At 39.6% G+C, this 13,062-nt stretch overlaps 1 protein-coding gene across 7 annotated transcripts in view; it reads right to left on the bottom strand.

Annotated features, from left to right (window-relative positions):
• The window catches only part of PIP5K1B (phosphatidylinositol-4-phosphate 5-kinase type 1 beta), a 94,000-nt gene that overhangs the window by 36,235 nt on the left and 44,703 nt on the right, over positions 1–13,062 (bottom strand). For all 7 annotated transcript variants that reach the window (XM_039566892.1, XM_039566894.1, XM_039566896.1 and 4 more), the window contains 2 exons: positions 10,698–10,828; positions 308–425 (listed from right to left, as the gene is read on the bottom strand). In XM_039566892.1, coding sequence (XP_039422826.1) covers positions 308–425; positions 10,698–10,828 — 249 coding nt within the window. The remainder of the gene's footprint in view (positions 1–307; positions 426–10,697; positions 10,829–13,062) is intronic.

Here is a 13,062-nt window from a genome sequence, read left to right as displayed (position 1 = left end):
GAACTACTTAATTAGAACTGAATTGACAAAAGTCCTGAAATGACTGATTATAACTTCTCTAGAAGAATTTTCTGAATGGCATGGATGTTGCTTTAGTCAATTAACAAAGCAGGTTTTTTACACTAATCGTCTCAAAGACAAAGAATTAAAATTTCTGTAAACATTAAAAATATTCACTAGTTATATACCCCTCCACACACAAAATTTCTTACTGAGTCAGGCACCCTTTAAGAATCTTTTTCTGCCACAATGAAACTAGCATGCTTTATAATAATTTGTAACTCAAAGGAAAACTGCAGGCTCTTACCAAATAGTCATCAGGCTTGATACCAAAAAGTTCTCTGAAATAGCGGAAGGCAAGAGGTGCATATGTCTTAAATCTGAAGTCAGGGTAATGATGAGCAGGGGTAAGATTGCTCCCTTCACTGAAAACAAAAACAAAAATAAACCAAACCAAATTACTGAGCAATTACTAACAGCTACTTTTACTGTGAAACTGCCTAACTTGACTGTTTGCTGCTGAGGAAAGAGCATAAATGCAGATAAACCCCTGTATCACCATTAATCACTGTAATAGAAATGACTGCGAGAGACAGTGCCAGCAAATTCCTTTTTCTTGCCTTAAAGGAAATTATTTTCACCACCTGTATGCATTTGCATAAAGATCATGTTTAAACATGAACAGGACAAAGTCTGCACTTCAGAAGTCCAGGGCAGAGACTGACACTCCCAAGTATTGAAAACTCTTGTGTCATGGTCTCTGTGCTCAAGATGGCTCTGACCACAGTGTCTCCCACCAGCCCTTCTCTGTTTGTAAGCAGCAGATCCAGCAGGGCAGCTCCCCTGGTAGGCTCACTTCCCAGCTGTGTTGGGAAGTTACCTTCACACACTCCAGGAATCTCCTAGACTGCCTCCTCTCCACTGTGTTGAATTTCCAGCAGACATCTGGCAGGTTAAAATTTCCAGCAGACATCTGGCAGGTTAAAATTCATTCCCATGATTTCACGACAATCATGAAACATCAGCCAGCTGATCATAGAATACTTCATCCACCTCCTCATCCTGGTTGGGTGGTCTATATCAGACTCCCACCAGGATACCTGCCTTTTTGGCTTTCCCCCTCATTGTCACCCATAGGCACTCAACCTTCTCATCACTATCCTTGAGCTCTGTACAGTCAAAACACTTCCTAATGTACAGAGCCGCCTCACCACCTCTCCTTCCTTGCCTGTCCCTTCTGAAGGGCTTGTAGCCATCCAGTGCAGCACTCTGGTCATCCCACCATGTTCCTGTGGTGGTGAATATGTCATAGCTTTCCTGTTACACTATGGCATCTAGCTCCTTCTGTTTGTTACCTGTACTCTTTAGCTCTTTTCCTTTTTTTATATTTATCATCTCATTGTATTTTTAGGCTGATTTACAAAAGTCTTGAGACGAACACTATATTTAAGCTAAAGGAAAACATCAGCAGCAAAATGCTGCTAGATTTCAAAAAAACCCCAAACCTGCTCTTGGATTCATTTATGATGGAAACCTCTAGAGAGGGCTTTTAAGAAGAGGAGTGAAGTTCTACACTATGATTTCAAAACAAACAAGAACACCTTTCAGACAGAGTTTTGATAATGAAATCAGCCAGATAGAAACTTTCTACCACAGTTCTGAGTATTAAAAAGCAGGCCTTTATTACAGCTTGCTGGTCACTCGGGGCACCCTTCCTCCTTTTGAGTGCCCTGAGCATCGAGTGAACAGTTTTTATCGTACACACTGATTACTTATTCTTTCGCTATCCCTGCTTACTTGACTTTATTTGACATAATCACTCCCCTTACCAGAAGTCCTTATGTGATTCTTTGGGGTCTGTCTTCAATGTCCAGTGTCATTTCTATGTGGCTGCTCCTTGACCCCTGCTTTTGAGTAAGCGCAATATCGTTGTTTTGCATAACTTCTACTCTGTCAGCCTTGCAGAGCTGAGCTGATTTCCTGCTTGTGTTTAGCATGACTTCTGTTTGCCTAAGTTACATCCTTAATCTATTTCTCCAAAGTTGTGCTGTTGTGTTCTACTGTCCTTGATAAGAGTAAAATGCTGTTCTGTTCTACTGTCCTTATCAGTTTGGCCCATCTCTAAATGGCTTGATAAATAGATAAATACAAAATCCAAGACTTGACACAGTAGCTGAAGTCAGCTTTTCCAGAACTTCTCTACTCACGTACGCTAATTAAATTATTCAGAAATGTGGAATATTGCCATTATGCTTGGCAAAAAGAATATCCAAAGGACACTAAAAAAGGCTACAAATTCACGCAGATATGAAAAGCAATAAATGTTAAGCAACATTCCTGAAAAAGACTAAATAAGAGGTTTCATCCTGTACAATTAATACTTGTTACATGGACTTGCCACCTTTCATTAACAATAGTTTGATGACGGAAGCCTATCCAACCCACCTAGCAGCCCCTGCATGCACTGCCAAACCCCCACAAAACCAAACTGTTTCTGTGACAGCAGGTGAACAATCTTTCTCAGGCTCCAGAAATGTGTAAGACTTCAGACTCTTGAATAAGAGACATAAGGAGGAAAAAAACCAGATTTCTGTCGTGAATTCACACATAAAAAGATGGTTGTGGATGACCAACCATACATACAAAGACAATAGAATACTGCTGCTTCTTGGAGTGCTAAACCCTACAGGTAATAGTGAAGGTTACCTAGTCCTAATGAACTCCTCTGATCACTTTATGTCTACTGCAGTACAATTCCAAGGTATCAAAATCAAATCCATATATCCTTTATTGTTCCATTATAGAGCCAAAAGATGGATGTCAGTAGTATACAAGCTAAAGATGGTAGTTTTTCTTTACAGTTAAGATATGCTCATTCATGCCCATTCATAAGGCCTTTCAGCTGCTCAGAACACTGCCAGATTTGTCTGACATTAAGTTTTTTAGAGCTGGTTGTAACTCATTGAATTTTTGTGCAATATGAGGATGCCCCAGTGGTCATACAGCTACACTGGGAACCTGGGGTCATACTTGTAAATGAATTTAGTTGTCATAAGATGGAAAAAAGAACAGAACAGAGTGTTTTCTACTGAAGTATCACGTAATTGTCAGGGAATATAAAGCATCTAAACTTTTTTATAGAGTTCTACCTTTCAGTACTAAATACTTATATAAATCTGTTTCCTCCAGGCATAACTCAAAAGCTTCTCCTGTGAAAGCATATCAGCAAATAGATGACATGTCCTTACTATACCAGAACATGTACTGTCACTTCACTAAGGTGAGATGAAGGTAGGAGGTTTACCATGACAGTAGCACTGCTCTGAGCCATTTGATAAGTGCATGTGGAGTAAAATGACCAATGCTGGCTCAGCAGGTGCACAGTAATGCATAGCAAGGGGAGATTTATTGTAAAACAGAACAATTATTTTGGAACAGCTTCTACACAGAGGGCAATTCCATGTATTTAGAGCATATCAGATTAATTTTTTACAGATGTAACAGTCAATTTCACTATGCAGATGAATTTCTTTATTCTTTATAAAATCATCTTTAAGTAATACCTTATATTTAAGGTCTGCAGAGTATTTTATCATACCCTACTGTTTCTGTTAATCATATTAATTCATTTCTGCTTCACTACCTAATAGAATAGTTTACTGACCCCAACAGTAAGCTCTTCTGTAACTTATGAAGCAAGCTTGACACGAATTTAAGATTTCTTGTTAGTACTCTGGAAAATAGTTTCTAAGGTTTTCTTGATGTTATTTTTAATAGAAAAAGCACCCTCACTTCCAGTAATATCCTACAGTAATGGAAACTTCAAATTTCTTATCAATTTGAAGTTCATATGACAAATATGAATGGAGTATGGCCTTGCTCTCGCTGGAAAATGACAAACTCCACTGTAGAGAATGCTTTATGTAAGTACATCCCTACCCTATTTAGAATTATTCACATTCCACTCTATTAGCTATTGAAAGAATGTACTCTGCGGTTTCTCTCCACATTTCCTTGATGCATTTTACAGTTTTGCTTTCGTGGGATTAAAGTGTATGTGCAAAGCACTACATATAATGATTTTTAATCAGTCTAGGCAGTTTCATGGGGATGATTATGTCTTTGAAGTTGAACAAGAAAAATGCCCATGATCTATTGACAAAAAATTAAATCTGCAAAATGGTGCTTTGGACATAACAGAAAGGGGGTAACCATATAATTTCCCTCTCAGCTAGTTTACCAGGTCTACCAGAAAAACAAAGATAAAGACTTTTAAAATGAGCTCTGATTCTGGCAATCTTGAGGAATTCAAGAGTTTTAATATGAGCTGTGACAATAAAATACAGGCTTTGGAAAGATTAGGGAACAATTGTAACTTATGAGGTATTTCAATAACCTTAGCTGTTAGACCACACAAAAGAAAAAGATTTGTAGGCAGACTAAGGAAGAGAGACTAAGCTTCAAATGCAAGTTTGGTTTAATACTTAAATTGTAAATTTTTTTTTTTTAAATCAAGCACACCTAGAAATGACAGTATGTGCATCTTAGCCTGTCACTTTGTAAATGCTGAGAGTGGATTAAAAGCATAGGTGGTGCAATATCAAACTAAAAGTGAACTAAAACGAATTACATTTTTAATAGTGAACCCCATGGCTTGCAAAAATTTGCTAAACAAGACATCCAGATACGTTTCTTGGCAGCTTTTCTTTCCTGTGGCCTCACCCTGGTAGGATGTACTCAGGAGATATCACACCTATCTGAAGGGACAGAGAGAGCTAGCTGCATATCTTGGTAGCAAGCCTTCATTCTGAGGATTGCTAAAAGGCTCTGATGGAGCTGTTAACAAAAGAATTAAGTCTGTAGTTGTGACCCCATGTATAACTTTCTCATGTGTATTGTAAAAAACCTGAAGAGGAGGAACACCTCAGTTCTTTCAGTGAAAGCAACTCTTTTTCAGATCGCAAAAATCAAAATAAAATGTCTGAACTTAAATGCTCCCAACATTAAAAACTAAAATGATCTAATTTCAGTTTCATTGCTGTTGGATACAGCTGCTTTTTAAAAATTCATCAAAATGTGTTTCAGCTCTAAAAACTGTATCAAACAAACACACGCTGCAGGTCAGGTAGTGCTTTGGTATACTCCTTTCCTGTGTCTAATTTCAGGAAAATATAATTTCCCATGTGATGGAAGTACGTATCATGGTTATCTGTACAAATAGGTGTGTCTGTGTTTTTTTCATACTGTGGGATAAAGTCCAGCAGTAATACCCTTTTTTCTCACATTTTCCTAAACTTTCAGTCTCCAAACGCTATCCTAAGCAGTTCCCTGCAAAGCAGCTTTGAAATACAACTAGGAATAGTAAGCAACTTTAAAACAAGCCAAGCCAATCATATCTATGTAACAGCTGAATACAGAAGCATTTACTTACGATGACAAAGATATGACTATTTCATAACCAACTGGAAATGCTATTAAAATACAGGATCTCAGAGTACTTGAAAAGTAGTTTAAGTATGTTTACATAACCATATAACTATCCAGGTAATCAGAGGTTTACCAATAATTTGTTGGTAACAGAAGTAGCTGAGTGCAGTAATTCATAACAGGTTCTTAGCTTTTGTTGCCAAAGTATCCCCATTTCTAATAATTGTTTTTCATCCTCCTCTCTGTGCTATCACTCAACCCACAAACCGTAAAAACCTTGTCAGAACATGAGTTCTGTGCATCTCTGCAACCGAAGTATCAAAGAAGAGCAGCAGCATATCAGAATATTCAGGTCACTTTATCGGCCTTGTGAAACCACCCACTGGAAACACATATCATGGTCTAAGTTACACAACTCTTGTTAGTGTGAACATTTAAATACTAGTCACACTGAACCCACAGAGCATTCTATACTACAAATACACTCCTTAGTCCATCAGCTAACCTGTGATACAGATTTGGTACAAAGATATTTCCAAGGGTAAGTATCATTTTTCCTCAATCAGTCCTCAAAAACATACTAGAAAGCAGTAAACTTCAGTTTTGGATGTAGGGTAGAACCCAGACTGGCCATATGTAAAAGTTTTTCCTTTCTTAGTACTTTTTGATTACTTATTTGAGCAGTTATTCAAATGCTATCACAATACAATGGTAGGCTTTTGACATTAAAGAGCAGAAAGTACTGAATAATCTTTCATTAGCGTCACAAGAAAGCAATTTGTAAATGAACCAGTTCAGTACACAAACTGTAGCTGCAGAGTGCTTACAGGTCATCGGCATCTAACACTTCCCAGCTCAATTAGAAACCACAGCAACTGTTCTCAATATGCAGGGTCTAGACCCTGCAATAAAAGTGTATTAGCAAGGGAAGTACAAAAGATTGACTAACAAGTTGCTGCAAAAAAGGTCAAACTCAATAGCTGTGCTTAGAAGCAGCCTCCATCTAAGACAACAAAAAAATGCAGGCTGAAACAAACCATCTTGCTTAAAACACTCTGCATTTCTGAAGCTTCATAGCCAATATTAGCTGATAAAATGGAGCAGCTTCTGTTTGGCTTCTCAGTCATCACCACAGAAAATGCACCTCCTTCTATGTCTGCTGGAAGAGCTTAACAAGCTGCCTAAACTGCCAGTTTACAAACAGCTGCACATCCCCGTGGCCCAGTGACCAGCTTGAGCCACCACTATCTGCCAGAGCTAGGCTTACAGATGAGCAACGAGCTGTTCTAACCACGGCCATCTCACCGGGAGCCAGTGCCACAGCCCAGACAAAGGGCTGACAAAATATTGCTGCAGCCACATTGTACTAACTACTAACTAGAAGCAAATTGTGCCACTGGGAACTGGTTCCAGCCAAGGAAGACAGGGGCACAAACATGCCCCACACAGCTCAGTCATAGGACAGAGCATAGAGAGCACATGCAGGATGAACTTTCCCACTGAACCCTCCACCCACTGTTGTAGCAGTACCAACACTGCAGTAAGCACCTCTGTTGCTGGATTTCCAAAGCAGAGTTGAAAAGCCAGAAGAGAGGTTACTTGGAGTGGTTTCCCTTCATTCAGTGGAGAAATATTCTATTTCACTCTGTAGGGTGGAGACTTCAGACACTATCTTCAGAATCATGTGGCTCAGTGCAGGGTTCATTTTGTTTCTCCATCCTAGGAACATATTTGCATAGTACCAATTTAACTCTATCTGGAAGGTGGTTCTCAATGAGCTCCATTATAGCAGCTTCCAGTAATACCTCATTTTCCAAAAATAACATGTTGTATGAACTCCTGGGGAGCTTGAAGAGAAAGGGATGAAAGGCCCTCCACCACTACAATGTGCAAATGAAGGCAAGCACCTTTGCAATTCAAATCCACCCACTGTACAGAGACACCTGTACTTCACTCAAAGTCACTTCCAGAAATAAACACCTAAATTAATCTGGGCTAAACTATGACCAATTTAACACAGTTACAAAGTAACTCTGGACCAGGAGTAACCTGCAATCCAGGGAGTTACTCCTGATTTACATCAGTAGTTCCTACAATATGCAGAGCAGTTACGTTCAGATCTGACCTAACCACTTTTTCCCCTGGCATTTTTCTCCCATCTTAATGAATCCTGAACACTTCAGTATGACTAGTGAAGCAGAGACACAGGCTGAGGGTTATTTCAGGGTCTGAGAGGTATGCAGAGACTATTTATCCTCTTCAACCAATAAAATTCATAAACAAGTGTTGACTATTTCCCCCTAATTATAGAAGGGCAGATATAACACTCTTCTGCTCACCGCTGCAAAGGCTGCATTGCATTGCATTTCTACTACCTTAGGTCTATCTTACCACTGCCACCATAACTGTGCTCCTGCTGCTATCAAAGCAGGTGGTGCCTATGACTGAAAAACAGTCTTCTCACCTCACTGCCAGAAACAGGTGAGACAAGGAAAACATGGGAGGAAGGTGGAGCAGGACACCATGCGAAGAGGCAGGCTGCTGTGAAGTTGCCACAATGAAGGGAAAGTTCAGCTGATAACCAGTTTGAAGTTGCAGATGCATTATTTGTGCCCAAAGCAAGTGGAAAAATACTGCACCTTGCTGGGTAAGCACCTGTTTCAGCACCACTCTTGCTGCACTCTTAGGTTCTCCTTCAGCTGCAAACTTCTGCAGAAAGTTTACCCACCCTCAGCTTGCTCCAGGGTACCCCCAGGTAGAGGTCAACCCACTTCACCTGCTGGTGTAACTAATTTCCACTAACTGCTTTCAGCCCAGACCAATCCAAAGGGAACAAAAAAAAAAGTCATTACAGTAATTACTTTTAACAGTGCTGCCATCACATGTAGGGTACCCCCCTAGGAAAAAATGAAGAGCAGCTGAGGTGCACCTTGGGAGTGCAGCCCTAGCTGTAAAGAATGTGTAACCTTTGCTTTTAACTTCCAACATGGGTAATGAAGCTCCCTATTCACATGACTCAGGAACAAACCACATAATGCCATCATGAAACAGCATCCCAATACTCTCAACCAGCAAGAAAGAATCATGTATTAATTTTGTGCAATCCTAAAGTATTACAATTTATGCACAGTAATACACTTCTGGTTGAATATATTTTAGATAAATAAAAGTGCATGTTACATTGAGACATAGCAGGATTTGAAATTTCTGTGCATCAGCATAAGAAATCAAGTGTCGTGGTTTGAAGAGATTGCTACAGATAGTCAACATTGTCAACAAGTGCTCTTTATGGAGACGCTCTTTGTTACAGTCAAGATGACTCACTATGCTATATACTGCTTACTACCTAGCTATGCAAAAAAAATCACAAACCCCAAAACTACACTGCTTTGGCCATTACTTTCATTTGTCTAATTTTACCCAAAATATTTGGTTTTTATAGGACACTGTCTGGAAAGATTCAGCGCCACTCTTGCTGCACTGTTAGGTTCTCCTTCAGCTGCAAACTTCTGCAAAAAGTTTACTCAACCTCATGTTGCTCTTACTAAAGCTTTTCTATTCAATTTTACACTAGTGCAGTCAGTCTCTTCCTTCTGCCTTTTGATTTTGCTTCAGGCCAGAAGGGATGTCTCCCAGCTCTTCCTTTAATACCAATACAAAAAAAGGAAATCCCATTTCTGTGTGTACATACACGTGAGTCTCACAGCAAAGAAGGCACATACAATGCCATGGACTACAAATTGTTTTATTTTACTTGTTGCTTTAAAACTAAGTTTAAAAAGAGAAGAGATGCTCTTTCTCAAACCATGCTATGTAATAAAACAGTTTTAGCACGTAGGTTCCATTTAGTTTCCATGAACAAAACTGATATAGCAAACATACCATCCAGTGATGGAAGCCTCCATCACTGTCATAGGCAGACATTTTTCTCACCAATAAAAACTTCTTTGCATTATGTGCAAATTTCTTACCTGTATGTTGGATTTTTTAAACAAAATTTTGTGATTACAGTGTATATGAAAACACATGCATATAGTTAACTTCTCTATATCCACCTAATCTACAAGAGAAAGACTACTGATCTGTGCACAAACCCTATGATTAACACCAAAACAAGGATATGAATACTCTCAACTCCTAGGAACTAGAGAATGTAATGTAAAAGCTTCATTTCACAAAAGAATTTTTTTTTTCTATAGGATATCCCAGTTCAATGAAAACCAGGAGTCAAATCAAGGAAATTTACATTTATACCAAAATTTAAAATTACAAAATTTAAATTTACCAAAATTTAAAGAGCCTGCAAATACTTTGTACATTGTTAATCTAACTTGGTTTAGTGACACCAGTAAATACTAAGGATTATAAATTATTCGGAACACCTTATGAAGTAGCATTCAAACTGCACGTGAACAAAACTTGGAAAAACGGATAGAAATCATCCCAAATGCAGGAAATAATACATATATAGCATATACTTACTGAAATGACTGTACTTATCAATTCTGAGAACCTAGACAACACTCAACAGAGTAAGTCATCCTGGTTGTGAAATACGTTTCTCCTAAACCTTCTTCATCTCTTGCTGGCATACATAACTCAGAAAGGGTACATGACACTGTACTTATCTTCTGAACATTAAAAATCAGTATGACCTTGATTTCCCTTATCAGCATAACTGTACTGCTACAATTTCTATACCATCAACTTGGCAGTGATACAAGCTGAGGTAGCAAAGCAGTAAAGCTGCACAACCTGTAATCAGCATAGCCTGTAGGAGCTGAGTGTTCTCACAGACTGGAGTCCTGGATAGAATTTTATAGTGTAAATAAAATGCAGTGTTGTAGTATAAATTATTATATTATACTTCAAATGGCAGGACTTGAATTTCCATAAATTTTTAAACATTCTCAACAATATATCAAGTATTATTTTTAGAAAATAAACACAACTAAACAAATGTAAATGTTGGATCCACAAATCACTTGAAATTCTAATTGACAATTCCTCTAATTGAAAGTGTAAAAATTACTTTCCCTCTCTACAAATGGTAAGTCTCAAATCTTCAGATGAACTGTGACCTTTCCAGTTCTCTCCCTACCTTCATTTTCAATGACAACATGAAGACCAGATAATTTTCAAGTTTCATGTGTTATACTTACTCTAACACAATTTTGTTAGAACTGGAGAACAAACCTGGTTCAAAATATCTAGTTAAGAGTTTAATTATTAAATTCTACTGAAGAAAAATTGAATATGCTTGTTCTTACCTTGGTAGGAAGACACTTTCTACTACATAGAAGTCTTGCATAAGAACATCTCTGTCTGGTTTTGATGTAAGGTTTCCTACCGTGTATCCTATTCCCAACTGGATAGCACCTTTAATAGCTGAGGATGCAGTCTGTGCAGAAAGTAAGAATTCAAGCATGAGTTTGCTAAAAGCAGACTTCTGTTCTTTATCAGTAATATTACAGCTAAACTCTTTGAACATTTTTCTAATAACACCCTGTCATCTTTACATCCTAGACCCCAGTGAAATAACTGCTTTTTAATTAAAATATTTAAAAGAATCACTATTGTAGCAAAATCCACAAAAAATCAATTCTCTGGTTTTACAAACTGAAACTTTTCAAATTGCTCAAATAACTTAGACATGGGGCTCTAACTCAGTATACAACCACAGAATAGCAGGTTGGAAGGGACCTCAGGAGGTTCAACTTTTCTTTACAATAGCATGATTTAGACAAGGCAGCCAAGCACCCTGTCAAGCCAAATCTCAAAAATGCCCCATGTTGGGGAATCCACCAATTCTGTGGAGATTATTCCACTGGCTGATTCTTTTCACTGTGAAATATTTCCACTTGAGTTCAAGTGGAATATCCCCAGGAGTAACTTTAACCCATTGTCCCTCATATTTTCCATGTGACCCCTTGTAAGAATAGAGTCTCTATGTTCTTTGTGGCCACCCTTTAAATACTGGAATATGGTGGTAAGGTTTCCCTCAACCTTCTTTTCTCAAGGTTGAACAAACCCAACTCTCTCAGCCTCTCCTCACACATCAGGCTTCCGAGCCCTTTGATGATCTCTGTGGCCCTTCTTTGGATCCTTTTCAGCCTGTCCGTACTATTTTTTGTATAGTGGGGACCAAAACTGACGACAGTATTCCAGGTGTGGCCAGACAAACGCTGACAAGAATGGGACAATCTCTGCTGATGATGCCCTTGTGGATGCAGCCCCGGATCTCACCGGGTTCCTTTGCTGCAGCAGCACCCTGCTCACTCATACTGAGCTTGTCGCTCACTGGGACTCCCAGGTTGCTTTCCACAGAGCTGCTTCCCAGACTTGTGCTCCCAGCCTGTGCTGCGCTCCTGGATTTGCTTTCCCAGTGTAAGACCTTATACTTGTCCTTGTTGAACTTCGTAAGGTTCTTCTTTGCCTGCTTTCCAGCCTACACACGTTTTCCTGCAGGTTGGCTCTTCCTTCCAAAGTGTCCACTTGATTCCTGAGTGATTTTAAGTGCTCTGGATGACCACTTATGAAGACATGAAACAGCGCTGGGCCCAACACCAGTCCTGGGGGTCCCACTTGTGCCAGGCTGCCAGCTGGAAAAGGAGGCATTTACCCCCACTCTGGGTGCTTTCTGTGGGTCAGTTCCCCACCCCCTGCACGGGCAGCTTGTCCAGGCTGTTACACAACAGCTTCACCAGGAGGCTGTGAAAGACCACAGAGAAAGCCTTGCAGAAACACAGGCAGACAGTGTCCATGGCCTGCCCCACATCAGCCAAGCAGGTTACTTTGCTGTAGAAGGCAATCAGGTTTGTCAAGCACAATGTGACCTTGTGAACCCATACTGGCATTTCCCAATCACGTGCTTCATCTGACTTGTGATGGCTCCCAGGAGGATTCTTTCCATAACAGTTTCCTCTGCCTTAGTACTAACCTTCAGAATGCACAGCCAGACCCCAAACTCCACACTGTGATCACTGCAGCCAAAGCCACCACTGAGCGAGATACTACAAAGCTGGTTTCCTTGGTTAGTGAGCAGCAAGTCCAGCTGTGCCTCATTCCTGGTTAACACGTCTAACATTTGTAGGAGGAAGCAGTCCATCCTGCATTCCAGGAACTTGATAGATTTTGTGACCTGCTGTATTGCTCTACCAAGAATGTCTGGATAGTTGAAGTCTGTAAGACCCAGGATCTGTTATCTAACGGTTGCTTAAGTGACCCTGCTTAAGTGCTTCTTTGCCCTGATTGTCTTGGTTTGGAGGTTGGTAGCAGATGCCTAGTCTAAGATCCCCCTTGGAGATCTCCCTTCTGATCTTGGCCCAGATAGGGCTTCCATAGTCACTGTAGTTGACTTCTGTAAGTTCATGATTCACTTTAACCCAGAGCACAACTCCTCCTCCTCTACTTTCCTGCCTGTCTTCACAAAACCCATACCCATTTTTTGTGACCCTCTTGAGACATTTCCAATCTAATGGGACATTCAAATTGCTTTAGGAGTGTGAAGCAGCACGCATTACATTCTGAAAAAAACCAGTCACATATTCCAGCTGATTGTACATGCATGCCAAGGCATCACAATGCAATCTTATGGCTTAAATGCTGATTGTAGATGCAAATGTATTTATTACA

This window comes from Corvus cornix, chromosome Z (genome assembly GCF_000738735.6).
Source record: "Corvus cornix cornix isolate S_Up_H32 chromosome Z, ASM73873v5, whole genome shotgun sequence".
Classification (NCBI taxonomy): domain Eukaryota; kingdom Metazoa; phylum Chordata; class Aves; order Passeriformes; family Corvidae; genus Corvus; species Corvus cornix.
The sequence above is the reverse complement of the archived record's forward strand: the minus strand, read 5'-3'. Positions and strand labels throughout refer to the sequence as shown.